The sequence below is a fragment of the Chelonia mydas genome, chromosome 14 (assembly GCF_015237465.2).
Source record: "Chelonia mydas isolate rCheMyd1 chromosome 14, rCheMyd1.pri.v2, whole genome shotgun sequence".
NCBI classification, from domain to species: Eukaryota; Metazoa; Chordata; order Testudines; family Cheloniidae; genus Chelonia; species Chelonia mydas.
In genome coordinates, this window is record NC_051254.2 from 33285671 (window position 1) to 33303061 (window position 17391).

The following is a 17391-nucleotide window of genomic DNA, read 5'->3' on the forward strand; positions in this document are numbered from 1 at the left end:
AATCCAGGAAATGCAGTGTTAAATGAATGCCTCTAGGTGTCACCATAGCAATTATTCATGGTTAGTTGTTAATGTTTGATAATGAATTGACAAGTCCAATAAAATAAAAGGCAACAAAGGTAACACAGATAAATAGAAATACTTTTTAACATGACCCAAATTTAACCTGTGTTACTCTTACTCCATGACATTACCCAGGGAAAGATTAGGCATTTATTCTAGACGTCGCTTCCTCACCGAGGTTGGTCTAGAGCTCCATGGTAAATTAGAAGTTCACTTAATGACATGCAATGTTTCTATGACTGCTACAAAAATTACTAATAAGATGCATGACAGTTAATAAGAGTTAATCAAAAATTTTCTAACAGATACAAAATTTGTAAATTATTTTAAGGGTCAGAGTTAAGGTTAAAATTGACTTAAAAGCATTTTTCTTTGAAGTTCCTGAGATGGGCATTGCATGTTGAAATGACCTCATCACATACACTATCGAGGATTCAAATGTTTAAAGAATATATGTTCCCATGATTCAGGGTATAAGTCAGCCTCTAACTGTCTGCACTGAGGAATAAATTTCTGTTATGGGTAGATTGTCTGATTGCCTATTCTCTGGCATACATATCCTAGAACTGCCACCAACTGCCATAGCTGCACTTTACCATAACTTGTTTGAAGTATTCTTGTAGTCAAGTTGATCCCAGGATACAAGCAATGCATAGTAGGTGAGGTAATCTCTTTTATTGGACCAACTTACATTGGAGGCTTCAAAAGAAAGTTACACAATACCTTTGAAAGATGACATTGAAGAATTTAATCCAGATCCAGATGTGCCACAGGGTGGACTGAGCTCTTTATGGGGGAACTACTCCCACTCACCTCTGGCTCCTTAACAGCCTTGACAAGGCCTGACAGGGGACAGATGTTCCCGATAAAGAGCCAGCAAGGAAGGGAACAGGAGGTGGAAGCTGTGAAGTTGAGCTCCAGCTCGGAAGAGCTGGGAGTGGTGGCTTCATGAAGTGGTGACTGGGACAGAAGAAGAGCCTGGGTGTGGTAGAAGACCGCAAAGCTGAATATAAATTTTTGTGTTGTTTTGATGGGCTTTCTTTTCGGACCTGGAGGATTCTTTTGAACTGTTTCTGTTATTGAATGAGCCCCAGGCAGGGCTGCTGTTAGTCATGAGACAGACTGTGTGGATTTCTTAAGGAGTCCTGAAGAGGAGAAAGAGAGGCTAGCCACCACAGAGCTAACCTGGCCATGAGGGGGCTCTCGGGAGGCAGGGGAGCCCTGTTACAGTATCTTTTGACTGCCATCAATTGCCACAGATCCATTGCTCTATGCTTTAATTTCTTGGCATATTATTATTACGGATAAGAATAAAACTGGAATCATAGTTAGGAGATACAGTCACATCACCAGCTGAGTGCCAGCCCCTTGGGGATAACGCAGGGAGGAAACTCTCCCCACACTCTCCAGCTCTGACAACCATAAAGGTTTGTCTCCCTCCTCACCATACGGCCCTTAGGAGTTGGGGATAGAGATCCTGAGATGTGTGGGAGGAGATACCTGCAGTCGAGATACGGGGCCCTTCCTAGCTGTGCTTTGGATCTCAGCCCACCCAGACACATAGAGATTCCATCCCCATAAGCTCAGAGACACCAGGGCAGGGGTAGGGGCGGATGGCTGTAGAGGGGTCTGGCTATCCAGTAGTCTTTCTAACCATATGTTTCTGCATCTATCCAGCTCTCTCTCCTCTTCTGTTCATCTTGCTCTTTCTTTCCTGTCCAGCCTTCTCTCTGTCTTTCTCTGTCCTTCTAACAATTCACCTCTCTCTCTCTCTCTCCCTCTCCTTCTCCATGTCCATCCTTCTCTCTCTCTGACTCCCACTCTCTATTTCCATCCATCCATGCCTAGCCTCCGTCAGCCCACACACACTCAGTAACTCTCTCTCTCACCCACCTCTGGCTTTTCTAATGTTCCCAGCACTGCAGTCGCTGGGCTCTCAGGAGCCGCTTCCCACTGAGACAGGTTTTGGGCATTCCCAGCTGGCAAGGGCACACGTAGTAGGAGGCTCTGTCTCAGCTCCAGGCCGCTCACTTGCACACCGAGCAGGTTTGGCTGCCCAGATTGGGGACCCCATGACCATGCAACACTGACTCTGAGTGTCCGGCCAATGACCACATTTGGCACATTCTCCTCCCAGTAAGACCCCCGGGGACCCAGCAGCAGGTGGGATGACACCTGGATCCTCTCGGTTTCCAGAGCCAGAGGTAGGTGTGCTGTCCACACAGCAGGTGGACAGAGTTAGCTGGTATCCTTACCCCTCTCCTCTCAAACCCCTTAGACATTCAGCCCCTCAGCCTGGGGCTGCCTCATCTCTGGGCTCTGCAAGCACAGAGGGGGTTTCAGTGCAGGGGAGCAGGGATCGCAGCTAAGACTCTGCCCTGGCATCGGAGCTTCTGAACAGCCCAGAGCTGTTCAGGCAGGAGGGATCTGAAGAAAGCAGAGCCGGAGGTGAATGGAGGTGAGTCTGGGGAGAAGGGGATTTGAAATAGGCAGAGCGAGGGAGTGGGGAAGGGAACAGCCCAATGAATGGAGACAGACAGACAGACTGACTGACCAGGGAAGTTATGATGATTAGGATGGATGGATGTTTACTGCCACATCTCCAAAATCTGGGTTGTTACCAGCATGGGCTCATCGATAGCACATACGCTGGGGCCCCAATCTGAACTCGGATCCACTGGCACCAAGGGTTGGACAGAGCTTTGGTGGGGGTCTGGCGGGTGCATGGAACTCCAGTGGTGGATCTCACTGGAGGATCAGGAGCAGTTCTCTTTTTAACCACCCCTCCACCCCTCCCCCTTTGCTTTCCTCCTAAAGTTTTCTTTCTCTCCCAGTCTCTCTCTGGAGCAGATCCTCAGTGGGTACCAACAAGTTATATTACAGTTGAACCTAGAAGCCCCCACAGAGATGAGGTTCCCATATTGCCAGGCACTGCACGGACACACAGTGAGAGGCAGCCGTTGCCCCAGCGGAGATCAGGGCCCCGTTGTGTTGGGCGCTACACAGACATACAGTAAATGAGGGACACACAATCCATGCTCCAATCTAAATAGGCAAGACAGATAAATGGAGGATGAAAAGGAAGATTATTGTTCTCACTTTAGAGATGGGACCCCAGACTCAGAGAGATAAAGTCACTATCCCAAAATTACCCAGTGAGTCTGTGTCAGTGCTGGGTACTGAAGCCAGCTCTCCAGACTCCCCAGCCCAGGACTTATCCCCTGGACCATCCTTGGGGATAAGATCTGCACCTCCCCACTCACTCACTCACTCACTTACTCACCTACCTTAATCTCTTCTAGACTCTTCCTGTGTCATCAATCCTCTCATACTCCCATCACCCCAGGGCCATCACTACATTACGTGGGACTGAGCGTAAATTGGGCAGAAAGCAGTTGCCAGGTTCACTGTTTTTCAGTAACTCCCACAGCCCCTCCCCAGCTCATCCCGGCTTTTTGGAAACAATAGACAACGATCCAGCGAGTTTCACTAACACTTATCAATTCTGCTGCTGAGGAGTCCATTTCCTTTCTACTTATCTCCACTCCTTGTCTTCGTCTTTCTGGCCACAAGCCATTTTTGAAAGAATGGCCAAGCAGCGTTGCTGACAACTATCGTCGACTGTATCTTCCTCCCTGTCTTCTTTCTCACTCAGATTTCTCTTCCCCCACTTCTTCCCTTCCAAGTCTCACATTTATAGATGTAACTATTTATTCAGAGGTATAAAAGCCTCAGTAGGTGCCCATGCTCCTGTCAGGGAGCCCAATGTATTTGTAAAATTCTTAGCCCTTTTGGGTGACACTGACAGAGTTAGATGAGGGAAGGAGAGCGGTGGGAGAACAGGAATGAAAATGAAAGTGAGGATGGGGGAAAAGTTGAAAATGTACAACCTGGGGGAAGAAGAGACTGAATGAGGATGTTATGAATGCTAGCTATGTATAGTGCTTGGTATCATATTGACCGGTGTCTTAGAAATACAGACAGACAAGTTGGGTGACCTGATATCTTTTGTTGGAGCAACTTCTGTTGGTGAGGGAGACAAGGTTTTGATCTTACACAGAGCAGGGAAAGGTACTCTGAGTGTCACAGCTAAGTACAAACAGGAACAGAAGCTGAAATAGTTAACACGTATTTCAAGGGACCATTCAAGGTAAAGTTTCTAGTTAACTCATCTCCCATCATGGAGGGAAATGTGGTGGAGGCAGAACCTGGAGGAGGGGGCTGAGTGGGTCACAGATTGTTGTAATAAGCCATAAATCCAGTATCTCTGTTCAGTCCATGATTTTAGTGTCTAGCAAAGTTATGAATTTACAACACATACTTGATGGGGTCCACATCCTGAAAGAAATATTTCCTTAGCCCCTTCTTCTGGTGTTCAAACAACCCTCCGAGCTCAGCATCAGAGGCAAGCCGCCACGGAGCAGGATACACCAACTCACAGTGGTACCAGACTCTGCCAGAACAAGAGACACAAAACCTGCAGCCATATTTCCATTTCTATGATGATCAACACCATCCAAAACACAGTTTTCAAGATCCATTACTCTAAAACATACCCATCAAAACATGTGATGTATCTCCTCCAGTGCCCCAACAACAGCTATGTGGGTGAAGCCAGACAATCACTATGCTCTTGAATGAACTCACACAGGAAAATGGTAGAAGACAAAAACACCCTGTCACTGGTGGGTGAAAACTTGTCACAAAGCAATCACTGTATATACGACCTACCAATCTTCATCCTCAAAGCAAACCTGCACAACACCTTCAAAAGATCAGCCTGGAAGCTAAAATTTATAACTTTGCTGGACACTAAAAATTATGGACTGAATAGAGACAAAATCTATATCTCACTAACCCCACCCTCATCAACGTATTCTCCCCCCCCCTCCTTTCCCCTCTATGACTGGAAGCATGTTACAGGCCACTTCAACATGAATGGTCCATTGAAATATGTTTTAACTACTTGTGCTGAAAAATCTTCTTCATGCTGCATTTAGCTGTGACACTCTGAGTACATTTCCCAGACCTGCAGAAGAGCTCTGTGTGAGCTCAAAAGCTTCTCTCTCTCACCAGTGGAAGCTTGTCTGTTCCCCTGGATTTGAGGGATGTGTGTACCCCAGAATGCAATCAAGGTAATTGCAACCATATTATGTGCATTGAGCCACCATGAATTAATAAAATAGACCACCACATAGTTAAGAGTTAAATGCAAAACAGGCTTTTAGAGGCAAAGTGAAAACTAGCTGGGAGTTTCTGCTCATCGGAATGGGAGGAGGGGAAACAAACGTCAACAAGTGAGATTGAAAACCTTGGTGGCTGGAAGACCTGGAGTCTGGGCACCTCTGATATTAGAAGTTTATTGAAAGTTAGGAAAAGTGATGATTTTGTAGAGGCCATTATGAACTATGTGTTTTGTAGAAGTTATAAAAGACTCGTGAATACAGTGTATTCTGGAGCCGTCCTCTGAAGCCATTTTGAGAGATGTTTTTCTGAAAACTGTTGGTAACAGGTCCAATAAAAGATATTACCTCATCCGTTTCATCTCTCCAATATCCTGGGACCAACCCGGTTACAAGAACACTGCAGACAGAGAGATGAGAGATTTCCCTGACCTTCGCATAAATGTATGCAGTGCTGTAGCCGGGAGAGCCCCAGGTTATTAGAGATTCCAGCCTTTCCCAAAGCCATTCACTGAACACTAGCACCTATTATCACAAATCTCGTTGCTGCGGGATAGTTTTCACCCTTATTCTTTCTGGCCCCTACAGATGATGCATGGCAAAGGGGAACGGGAAGATGGAAACCAAAGCTCCTTGGGGGAATTCATCCTGCTAGGGGTGTCTGACCGGCCGCAGTTGGAGCTGCTGCTCTTTGTGCTCATCTTAATCTGCTACACCATGACCTTGCTTGGAAACACCACCATCATCGTGGTCTCCTGGCGAGACCCCCATCTCCACACGCCCATGTATTTCTTCCTCAGCAACCTCTCTTTCCTGGACCTCTGCTACACCACCAGCATTGGCCCCCAGATGCTGGTGAACTTCCGCAGCACCCGAAAATCCATCTCCTGGGCTGGCTGTGTGGCCCAGCTCTACATCTCCCTCTCTCTGGGCGGCACCGAGTGCCTCCTGCTGGCCGTCATGGCCTACGACCGCTATACTGCCATCTGCCAGCCTCTGCACTACACAATCATCATGAGTCGCCACCTCTGCCTGCAGCTGGCAGCCACCTCCTGGTTGTGTGGCTTCGTCAACTCCATCCTGCAGACCATCCTGACGCTGCAGCTGCCCCGGTGTGGGCGGAACCAAATCGAGCACTTCTTCTGCGAGGTACCGGCCCTGCTCAAGCTGGCCTGTGTCGATACCTCTGCCTATGAGGCCGAGCTCCTCGCCAGCTCGGTGATTTTCCTGCTGGTTCCACTGGGCATCATCCTGGTCTCCTACGGCTACATCAGCACCGCCGTGCTGAGGATTCACTCGGCCCAGGGCAGGCTCAAGGCCTTCAACACTTGTACCTCCCACTTGGCCGTGGTGTCACTCTTCTATGGCACGGCCATTTCTACGTATCTACAGCCTCCATCCAGCTACTCTCAGGCCCGAGGTAAGATGGTCTCTCTCTTCTACACCATGGTGACCCCCATGCTCAACCCCCTCATCTACACACTGAGGAACAAGGAGGTGCACAGGGCCCTGTGGAGGGCACTGGGGAGAAATGTGACAGCCCAGGGTACCTGAGCTGGACGGACAATTGGCACAGAACCATCTGTGCCTCTTATGGCTTCTGTTGCCTCTTCGCTGCCCATATGGAGCCTTCTGCCCTCCCCACAGCCCTGGCCCTCTCCACCCACACAAACCCTCTGTCCTCTCCCACTCTACAGAACAAAACTGCCCTAATCTGCCCCACAACCTGCCTTCCCTCTCCTCCCCCATGCAACCCCTCTCCCACCTCACACATCCCATCTTGCACCCACACAACACCCCTGCCCTCTGCTTTGCACTTCAACCAAACACCATCCTTGGTGGACCTTTAGGAACAATTCCTGTTCTATTGCCCAAAGGGATGATTCCTATTGCTTTCTATTGTGGCAGCAAAGAGTCTGCAACTGAGTTCAGGGCTGTACCAAGCGCTGCCCAGACACACAGCGAGAGGCAGTCCCTGCCCCAGCTGAGATCAGAGCCCCATTGTGCTTGGTGCTGCATACACAGTGAGAATCAGTCCCTGCTGTAGCTGAGATCCAGGCCATGCTCCATGAGACAGGAAGATATATGAGTTCAGTGCCTTCTGAACAAAACTATTGGACATCACAATCAAAGACTGGATTAAGTCAGTGAAGGCAGCTGTATGGGTGTTGAGAGGACCTGAAGAAGATCATGTGGATTTTGTGGAAGAGTATCTCAAAGTCCAGGCCAGATCCACAGTGAAGTTCATGGCAACAGCTGACAAGCCAGATGTAGAGAAGACATTTCAGCTTCTCTTAGAGGTGTATGGAGACAAAGTGCCCATTGGAACCAGACGTAAGGAATTCTATGAGCTGACACAGAATCCAGGTGGGACCATTTGGGCCTACTCATATGAGCTCCAGGAGAGAATGAGCCAGGTGAAGTGCTGGGACCCACAACAAGTTCCAGACATTGATATGGTCCTGAAAGCGTAGTTAGTGCTGGGGCTCCGGGATGATTCCCTCCACTGTGAGATGAAGAAGAGGTTTAAATAAGAGCCCAGTAAGAATTTCCATGAACTCCTGCCAGCTGCCATTACATGGCCTGAATTAGAGCAAGATCCTGTGGAGGAGATGGCCAAACCCAACCCCTGTACACAGAGTGGAGGCCTAGGTAATGCAGCTACTGGGGAAAAGGCTTTTCCCCAAACACAGTTAACACTGGAAAGTTTAAAAGAAGCTGTCCAGAAACTGGCCAGCAAACAGGGGGGGATGCTGAAAGTGATGACTGAGGTGATGAAAGGTAAAATCTCCCCTTGTACGCCAAAGGATCCCGAAGATCCGCGCTGAAGGATATCCAGGGAAGGTACATTTACTACACTTGTGAAAGGCCAGGGCATACTAGCTGAGAATGTCCACTGAGAAGGAGACCAGAGCCCCAGGTACTCAAAACCAAAGGGGCATCAGGAATGAGTGGCCCATCTACAGTAGAAGGCCAAGTTGTGGCAGAAGGATTCCTAGGCCTGACCTTGGTGGAAAATCAGTCTGCATACAGTGCTGATTGGATCTCGGACAGTGCCAGCATATCTATGGACTTGTGTGAGTGAGCATTTGGAGACTAACTGCTGAAGTACTTATGGCCGAGGTGAAGATCAGCTGTTTGTTTGATACTGGCTCAGAAATCACCACTAAAACCGAGTTGCATTTTCAAAAATATTTGAAGGATAAGGAGCCGACCATACACCAAATACACAGTTTGTACATGTAACAGCAGCTAATGAAATGGCAACCCCAGTGGCGGGATGCCTTGAAACAGACATAGTCTATAGAGCTGAGTGTTTCTCTACCAGTAGGGCGGTAGGTGGCTTTCATCTTGGTCCATGTGGACCCTCCATTACAGCTGGTTGGGAATTTTTCAACTCAACATTTTCCTGTCAGAATATGCTGATTCATCTAACATGACAATTTTGGGTGGGGAGTGGGGGGTGGGGGTCAATATTTTTTGAGAAAAGTAAAAAAGTTTCAAAATTGTGGAAACCTCCCATTTTGACGTTTAGTAAATGGAAATTTCCATCTTTCTGGTTCGAAACAACTTTTCATTTAGGAAATTAAACATTAAACAAAACATTTCAATCGACCCAAACTAATTTTTTTATACATTTTTGGTTCATGCAAATTTTCAAGATTTCAACTTTTTGTGCTGATTCCAGATGGGGAAAGGTTTAAAATCTCAAACAATTTCACAAGATGTGAACACGCTTTCCTACCCATCTCTGTTCTCTATCATTTGAGTGCCCTGCTCAAGATGGCATCAGTCCGTGAGTTATATGAGCGGAGCAGACAGGGAATTCCTGCCCAAATATCCCTCACTTCAGTAAAGTCTTCCTACAACATTTACTGGCCAGCTTGGTAACTAGAGGGCCCAGAGCTCTGTGAGTGTAATCACTTATCTCCACACACAGTATTATTATTTATTATTTATGTTAAGCTGACAGTGCCGAGGTGCCCAGTCATAAACCAGGTCCCCACTGTGCCAGGCGCTGAACAAATACAGAACAAAGAGACAGTTGCTGCCCAAAGGAGCTGACAATGTAAGTATAAGACAAGAGACAACAGATAGATACAGACAGATGTGGGAGCACAAAGTAACAATGAGACAGTATTGGTCAGCAAGGTGAGCAGATTACCTAGCAAATAAAACAAACATGCAATCTAAGCTTAATATAGTAAAGAAATTGGATATTGTGATGGGGCAAGGCCAGATGGCTATAGAAAAGTAGTGGGAGATAGATATATTAGCTCCAGGCTAAACAAATCCCTGGTACCAGGATAAGTTAAATGGCAGCTGCTCCAGGTCAATTAAGACACCTGGGGCCAATTAAGAACTTTCCAGAAGTCAGGGAGAACGCTAGGTTGATTGGGACACCTGAAGCCCATCAGGGACTGGCTGAAACTAGTTAAAAGCCTCCCAGTTAGTCAGGTGGGTGCGGATGTCAGGAGCTGTGGGAGGAAGTTGCGCTGTTGGAGAGACTGAGCAGTACACACCATATCAGGCACAAGGAAGGAGGCCCTCACTGGTTTATGATGAAAATGGCTCAGTAGACTGTGACCCTTGTCTCTAGAGAGAGGAGGGTTACGTGGAGGGTCACAGTGAGCCTCTGAGGCTAGCGAAATCCACCAGGAAACGTGGGATCTGAGGAGACAAGGACAGAGCTTTGTCACAATATGTATAGCAAATTCACACCCTACATGTTGTTTAGGCAGATTGCAGAAATTCCTGAAGGCAAGCTACACTTGCTTGCAGCTTAAAACCCCAGTTATTCCTTTCACAGGCTAGACAACCCTCTAGCCTGGGTTCAGCCTTACTCCCCTAGTTCAGTCTTTTTGTTTCTCCAGGTTTTCCAGCAGTCGCCTTTCTTGGGTGGCGAATCAGTGAAGAACGAACTATGATGATGTCACTCCCCTGCCTTAAATAGCTTTAACGTATGGCAGGAACCCTTTGTCTCCCAGTTTGATTCCCACACCCGGTCAGTGGAAAAATACGAGTATTATCATGGAGTCCAGCGCCAGGTTACTTGGTCACATGTCCCTGTAGGGCCACCACATCCATGCTGTTTCCAGAATCCCCAGAAAGGCTTACCAGTGGGAGATTAGCATCTTTTAAGACCTATTATTCTCCCTAATGACCCTTCCCCCAGCCAGCCATCTAGACTTATAGCATTCTGTCTAGTGGGTGTTTCCCAGGTGTAAACACACCTGTAATAGATGCATAGACAATCTTCCTAACTTCAGATACCAAAACGATATATGCTTACAAGTAGGATAATCATATTCAGTAAATCATAACCTTTCCAAAGATATCTCACATGCCTTATCCTGCACAAAATACATCATGGTTATGCCATACTCATATCATAATAATATTACTATGAAGAATATGGGCAGTAATGCCACATTGTGCTCCCAATTTTTTTTTCATGGGTGTTCCAACCCGGAGCACCCATGGAGTCAGCACCTCCATGCCGAGATTTCAGAGGGAGGAAGTGGGTGAGGTAATATCTTTTATTGGACCAACTTCTGTTGGTGAGAGACACAAGCTGTCTAGCTACATCGAGAAGTTGGTGCATTAATACATAGATAGATAGATAGATAGATAGATAGATAGCATTAGGTTCTAAACCAGTGGTTCCCAAACTGGGGTTCGTGAACCCTTGCGGGTTCATAGAAACATAGAATATTATGATTGGAAGAGACCTCAGGAGGTCATCTAGTCCAATCCCCTGCTCAAAGCAGGACCAACACCAACTAAATCATCCCAGCCAGGGCTTTGTCAAGCCAGGCCTTAAAAACTTCTAAGAATGGAGATTTCTCCACCTCCCTAGGTAACCTATTCCAGTGCTTCACCCCCATCCTAGTGAAACAGTGTTTCCTAATTTTTAGGATATAGATATTCAGGCCTGTCTGCAAAGGCCTATACTTTAAGAATTTAGGTGTATTCTTATCACTTGGCTAGTTATAGAGGTATAAAAGAGAGAATCAAAATCACTGTCTGACTGGATAAGGCCTTTTCTCACTGTGACAGTCTGAGGCCCTGTGCTTAGGCTAAGGCCTCTGGCTAAGCAGCAGAGGCAGCCATAAGCTGGGAAGCGAACGGTCACCTCCTCACATTCCAACCTAGTCACATTGAAAGAAGGTGCTATTGGGCTGTTAGGAATACAATGCTGTCCTGATAATGCCTATCACCTCCAGAGAAATGGAAGTGCCTAGAAGATGTAAAAGGAAACTTAGTTTGACAGCATCCTGTCTGACAAGAACTCACTTATCAATAGCAGGGGGGTGAAATCCTCATTTCTTTGTTGTTCTATCATCGTAGTCTCCACTTCCCTATTGTTTGTCTGTATAACCTCTGTCTGGTTCTGTGATTGTTTCTGTCTGCTGTATAATTAATTTTGTTGGGTGTAAACCAATTAAGGTGGTGGGATTGGTTAGTTAAATTTCAGTAAAATGATTGGTTAAGGTATAGCTAAGCAGAACTCAAGTTTTACTATATAGTCTGCAGTCAATCAGGAAGTGTGTTTGTGGGGGGAATGGGAACAGGAAATGGGGGTGGGGGAATTGAAATAATGTTTTGCTAAGGGCGGGGGGGAGAATGGGAATAGGGAATGGGAACAGGGACACACACCAGGCTCTGTGGTGTCAGAGCTGGGAAGGGGGACACTAAGGAAGGAAATTGGAATCATTGCTTGCTGGAAGTTCACCCCAATAAACATTGAATTGTTTGCACCTTTGGACTTTAGGTATTGTTGCTCTCTGTTCATGCGAGAAGGACCAGGGAAGTGAGTGGGTGAAGGAATAAGCCCCTAACACTAATATCCAACCTAGACTTCCCCCACTGCAACTTGAGACCATTACTTCTTGTTCTGTCATCTGCCACTACTGAGAACAGCCTAGCTCCATCCTCTTTGGAACCCCCCTTCAGGTAGCTGAAGGGTGCTATCAAATCCCCCCTCACTCTTCTCTTCTGCAGCCTAAATAACCCCAGTTCCCTCAGCCTCTCTTCGTAAGTCATGTGCCCCAGCCCCCTAATAATTTTTGTTGCCCTCCGCTGGACTCTCTCCAATTTGTCCACATCCCTTCTGTAGTGGGGGACCAAAACTGGACACAGTACTCCAGGTGTGGCCTCACTAGTGCTGAATAGAGGGGAATAATCACTTCCCTTGATCTGCTGGCAATGCTCCTACTAATAAAGCCCAATATGATGCTGGCCTTCTTGGCAACAAGGGCACAATGCTGACTCATATCCAGCTTCTCATCCACTGTAATCCTCAGGTCCTTTTCTGCAGAACTGCTGCTTAGCCAGTCGGTCCCCAGCCTGTAGTGGTGCATGGGATTCTTCCTTCCGAAGTGCAGGACTCTGCACTTGTCGTTCTTGAACCTCATCAGATTTCTTTTGGCCCAATCCTCCAATTTGTCTAGGTCATGCTGGACCCTATCCTTACCTATCCTTCAGCGTATCTACCTCTCCCCTTAGCTTAGTGTTATCTGTGAACTTCCTGAGGGTGCAATTCAATCCATCATCCAGATCATTAATAAAGATGTTGAATGAAACGGGCCACAGGACCGACCCCTGGGGCACTCCGCTTGATACTGGCTGCCAACTAGACATCGAGCTGCTGATCACTACCCAATAAGCCTGACAATCTAGCCAGCTTTCCATCCATCTTATCATCCATTCATCCAATCCATACTTCTTTAACTTGCTGGCAAGAATACTGTGGGGGACTGTATCAAAAGCTTTGCTAAAGTCAAGATATATCACATCCACCACTTTCCCCATATCCACAGAGCCAGTTATCTGATGAAAGAAGGCAATCAGGTTGGTCAGGCATGACTTGCCCTTAGTGAATCCACGTTGTCTGTTCCTGATCACCTTCCTCTCCTCCAAGTGCTTCAAAATGGATTCCTGGAGGACCTGCTGCATGATTTTGCCAGGGACTGAAGTGAAGCTGACCGGTCTGTAGTTCCCTGGGTTCCCTTTCTTCCCTTTTTTAAAGATGGGCACTATATTTGCCTTTTTCCTATCGTCCGGGACCTCCTCCGATTCCCATGAATTTTCAAAGATAATGGTCAATGGCCCTGAAATCACATCAGCCAACTCCCTCAGCATCCTTGGATGCATTAGATCTGGACCCGTGGACTTGTACATGTCCAGCTTTTCTAAATAGTCCTTAACTTGTTCTTTCACCACTGAGGGCTGCTCACCTCCTCCCCATACTGTGTTGCCCAGTGCAGCAGTCTGGGAGCTGACCTTGCCTGTGGAGACCGAGGCAAAAAAAGCATTGAGCACTTCAGCTTTTTCCACATCATCTCTCACTAGGTTGCCTTCCCCATTCAGTAAGGGGTCCACATTTTCCCTGACCTTCTTCTTGTTGCTAACATACCTGTAGAAATCCTTCTTGTTACCCTTCACATCCATTGCTAGCTGCAACTCCAATTGTGCCTTGGCCTTCCTGATTACACCCCTGCATGCTCAAGAAATATTTTTATTCTCCTCCCTAGTCATCTGTCCAAATTTCCCCTTCTTGTAAGCTTCCTTTTTGAGCTTAGGCTCACTGAACATTTCACTGTTAAACCAGGCTGGTCGCCTGCCGTACTTGCTGTTCTTTCTGCACATCGGGATCGTTTGTTCCTGTACCCTCAATAAGGCTTCTTTGAAATACAGCCAGCTCTCCTGGACGCCTTTCCCCCTCATATTAGCCTATAGCTAGTATGGTTTTGCTACCATTTGCAACACCATACTTATACAAGAAAGCCTTTTCCTTGTATGAACAGCTGAAAACCAAATACAGAATCAGACTCAGGTTTGCAAAACGTATCAGGGGGTTCTCAGAAAAAATTCTGTAATGGTGGACAGAGCAGTCCCTAGGGACTCTGGGTGCGGGGGCCAGCAGCCCGAGCCCCGTGACCATGACTTCCCGGCAGAACATAAACTTCGGTTGGATCAGTGCACTAAAACCAATATAACTGCATGCCTAAAGGACTTCGCAAAACTTTGAGGCAATACTTTTCAGCTATGTCAGGGGATGATGACTGGATTCGCAACCCTTTTGATGATACCACTTTCTCAACGCAGATATTGAGCACTGAGGAAAAAGAGAAATTGATTGAGATCTCCTGTGATTATGAAATGAAAAGGAATTTCAGAAGTCTGTCATTAATCACCCTTTGGCTGAGTTTAAGAAACGAGTACCCCCTGCTTGCCGAAAAAGCTACTATAGTTTTGTTACCATTTTCAACAACATACTTATGCAAGAAAGCATTTTCCTCGTTTGCATATCTGAAAACCAAATGCGGAAGAATGAGTTTAAGCTTTGTTGTAGTTGTGTGTTGTTTGCCTGGACTGCTCAAGATCCGAATGCTTGTGGGAGGAACTCTTTATTTGAATTGGCTTCTTAAATACCTTCATGCTGTTTCACGTCTGGTACTCCTTGATGAAACATGTGGGAGGCTTAATCGAAGTGATATGAGTTACAAAAGTGAAATCTTGGAAGAGTGTTGCAGTTTTCAGAATGTAATAAAATTAATAATGTAATGATAAATAATAATGTAATAATAAATAGTGTATAATAAGCATGTTATAAAAAACCCAAATTATTTGAAAGATCACTGCTTCTATAATTTATGCTCAGGTAAGGGAGAAAATCCCTGGAAATATTCAGTTTTAGGGGAGGATTCGTGAGATTTGATATTTTCTTGAAAGGGGTTTGCGGGTTGTTAAAGTTTGGGAACCACTGATCTAGACAGACAGGTAGTCACTTAATTTATTTTTAAGTCTGGAAAGTGGCCAGTTATTTGCGCAGCACAGACACCTAAATGGAACAGTATACTAGGATATAGACATGTCTCATCCAGTCCCCTCGACCTGGGTTCCTCTTGACACACTTCGATTCACTTCTGTCTGGCACAGAAAAAAATGTCAGTGGCCTGTCTGGCTCCGCTGTAAGATCATCAAGATTGTGTCACAGATAGCAAGCATCTTTAATGAGACACAGATTTCCCCAGACATGAGTGGAAGCCAATGTGCTAACGGTACCTGGCGCACTGCATCCCGACGCCTAATGAAGAGACCTGGGGCAACAGCACCCTGCTCCCAGCGGGCCCTAACCCCTCAGGAGGCGTGCGGAACCAGGCAGCTCGCAGAGCTTTCTCTGTTGCAGGCAGGGGTTGGGACTCTCTGCACAGACCTGCCATGGAACTCGTTGAGGTGACACACTGGAGAGTCCAGGGCTCACCAGCTAAGGGCTGGGACAAAAAGGAGAGAGGCTTGACTGAGATCACAGAAATGAACCATCAGGGAAGTGTTCTGCCCAATGCCTGTGCCAGACAAATAACTGGCCAGTTACTCCAGAACCCCATACCCCCTGCCACAGATCAGTGGCCAGCTAATTCAGTACCCCAAACCCCCCTGCCACAGATCACTCGACAGTGACTCCAGAACCCCATACGCCTCTGGCCCAGATCACTGGTCAGTTACTCCAGTACCCCTGTCATAAATATGAAGGGAAGGGTAACCACCTTTCTATATACAGTGCTATAAAATCCCTCCTGGCCAGAGGCAAAACCCTTTCACCTGTAAAGGGTTAAGGAGCTAAGATAACCTCGTTGGCACCTGACCAAAATGACCAATGAGGGGACAAGATACTTTCAAATCTGGAGAGCGGGGGGGGAACAAAGAGTTTGTCTGTCTGTGTGATGGTTTTGCCAGGGAACATATCAGGAATGCAGCCTTACAACTCCTGTTAAGTTAGTAAGTAATCTAGCCAGAAATGCATTAAATTTCCTTTTGTTTAATGGCTGGTTAAAATAAGCTGTGCTGGATAGAATGTGTATTCCTGTTTTTGTGTCTTTTTGTAACTTAAGGTTTTGCCTGGAGGTATTCTCTATGTTTTGAATCTGATTAACCTGTAAGGTATTTACTATCCTGATTTTACAGAGGTGATTCTTTTACCTTTTCTTTAATTAAAATTCTTCTTTTAAGAACCTGATTGATTTTTCATTCTTCTTAAGATCCAAGGGTTTGGGTCTGTGTTCACCTGTACAAATTGGTGAGGACTTTTATCAAGCCTTCCCCAGGAGAGGGGGTGAAGGTCTTGGGGAGATATTTTGGGGGAAGACATCTCCAAGTGGGCTTTTTCCCAGTTCTTTGTTTAACACGCTTGATGGTGGCAGCATACGGTTCAAGGACAAGGCAAATTTTGTACCTTGTCCTTGAACAAGTTTTTAACCAAAGCTGGTAAGAATATGCTTAGGGGGTCTTTCATGCAGGTCCCCACATCTGTACCCTAGAGTTCAGAGTGTGGAAGGAACCTTGACAACCCAATACACCCCTGCCCCAGATCACTGGTCAGTTACTCCAGTGCCCACACACCTCTGACCCAGATCACTCGACAGTGACTTCAGTATCCCATACATCCCTGCCTCAGATCACAGGCCAGTTACTCCAGTACCCCACACACCTCTGCCCCAGATTATTGTCCAGTTACTACGGTACCACATACTCCCCTGCCCCAGATCACTGGCCAGCTAGTTCAGTACCCCATACACCTCTGTTCCAGATCACTCGACAGTTACTCCAGTACCCCATACCCTCCTGCTCCAGATCATTTTCCAGTTACTCCTGTACCCCACATTCCCCTGCCCCAGATCACTGGCCAGTCCCCCATGCACCCTGTGCCCAAGTCACTGACCATATAAAAACAACGAGGAGTCTGGTGGCACCTTAAAGACTAACAGATTTATTTGAGTATAAGCTTTTGTGGGTAAAAAACCCACTTCCTCAGATGCATGGAGTGAAAATTACAGATACAGGTGTAAATATATATTGGCACATGAAGAGAAGGGAGTTATGTTACAAGTGGAGAACCAATGTTGAAGGCCAATTCAGACAAGATGGATGTGGTCCACTCCCAATAATTGATGAGGAGGTGTCAATACCAAGAGAGGGAAAATTGCTTTTGTAGTGAGGCAGCCATTCCTAGTCCCTGTTCAAGCCCAGTGTTAAGTTTGCAAATGAATTGTAGCTCTGCAGTTTCTCTTTGAAGTCTGTTTTTGAAGTTTTTTTTATTGAAGAATGGCTACTTTTAAATCTGTTATTGAATGTCCAGGGA

At 46.5% G+C, this 17391-nt stretch overlaps 1 protein-coding gene across 1 annotated transcript; it reads left to right on the forward strand.

Annotated features, from left to right (window-relative positions):
* Window positions 1-5837: 5837 nt before the first annotated feature.
* Window positions 5838-10174, forward strand: LOC119567659 (putative olfactory receptor 2B8). The gene is made up of 3 exons (XM_037914445.1): window positions 5838-6792; window positions 7422-7663; window positions 10121-10174. The coding sequence occupies exons 1-3, from the start codon at window positions 5838-5840 to the stop codon at window positions 10172-10174; spliced, it is 1251 nt and encodes a 416-aa protein (XP_037770373.1).
* The last annotated feature ends 7217 nt before the right edge of the window (window positions 10175-17391 follow it).

Excerpts from the sequence above, each read along its gene's own strand:
- LOC119567659 (XM_037914445.1), top strand. The coding sequence starts at position 5,838 with ATGCATGGCAAAGGGGAACGGGAAGATGGAAACCAAAGCTCCTTGGGG. Across the intron at positions 6,793-7,421 it reads GAGAAATGTGACAGCCCAGG|GACCTGAAGAAGATCATGTG; the intron begins GTACCTGAGCTG and ends GGGTGTTGAGAG. Across the intron at positions 7,664-10,120 it reads TCCAGGAGAGAATGAGCCAG|GTTTTCCAGCAGTCGCCTTT; the intron begins GTGAAGTGCTGG and ends TTGTTTCTCCAG.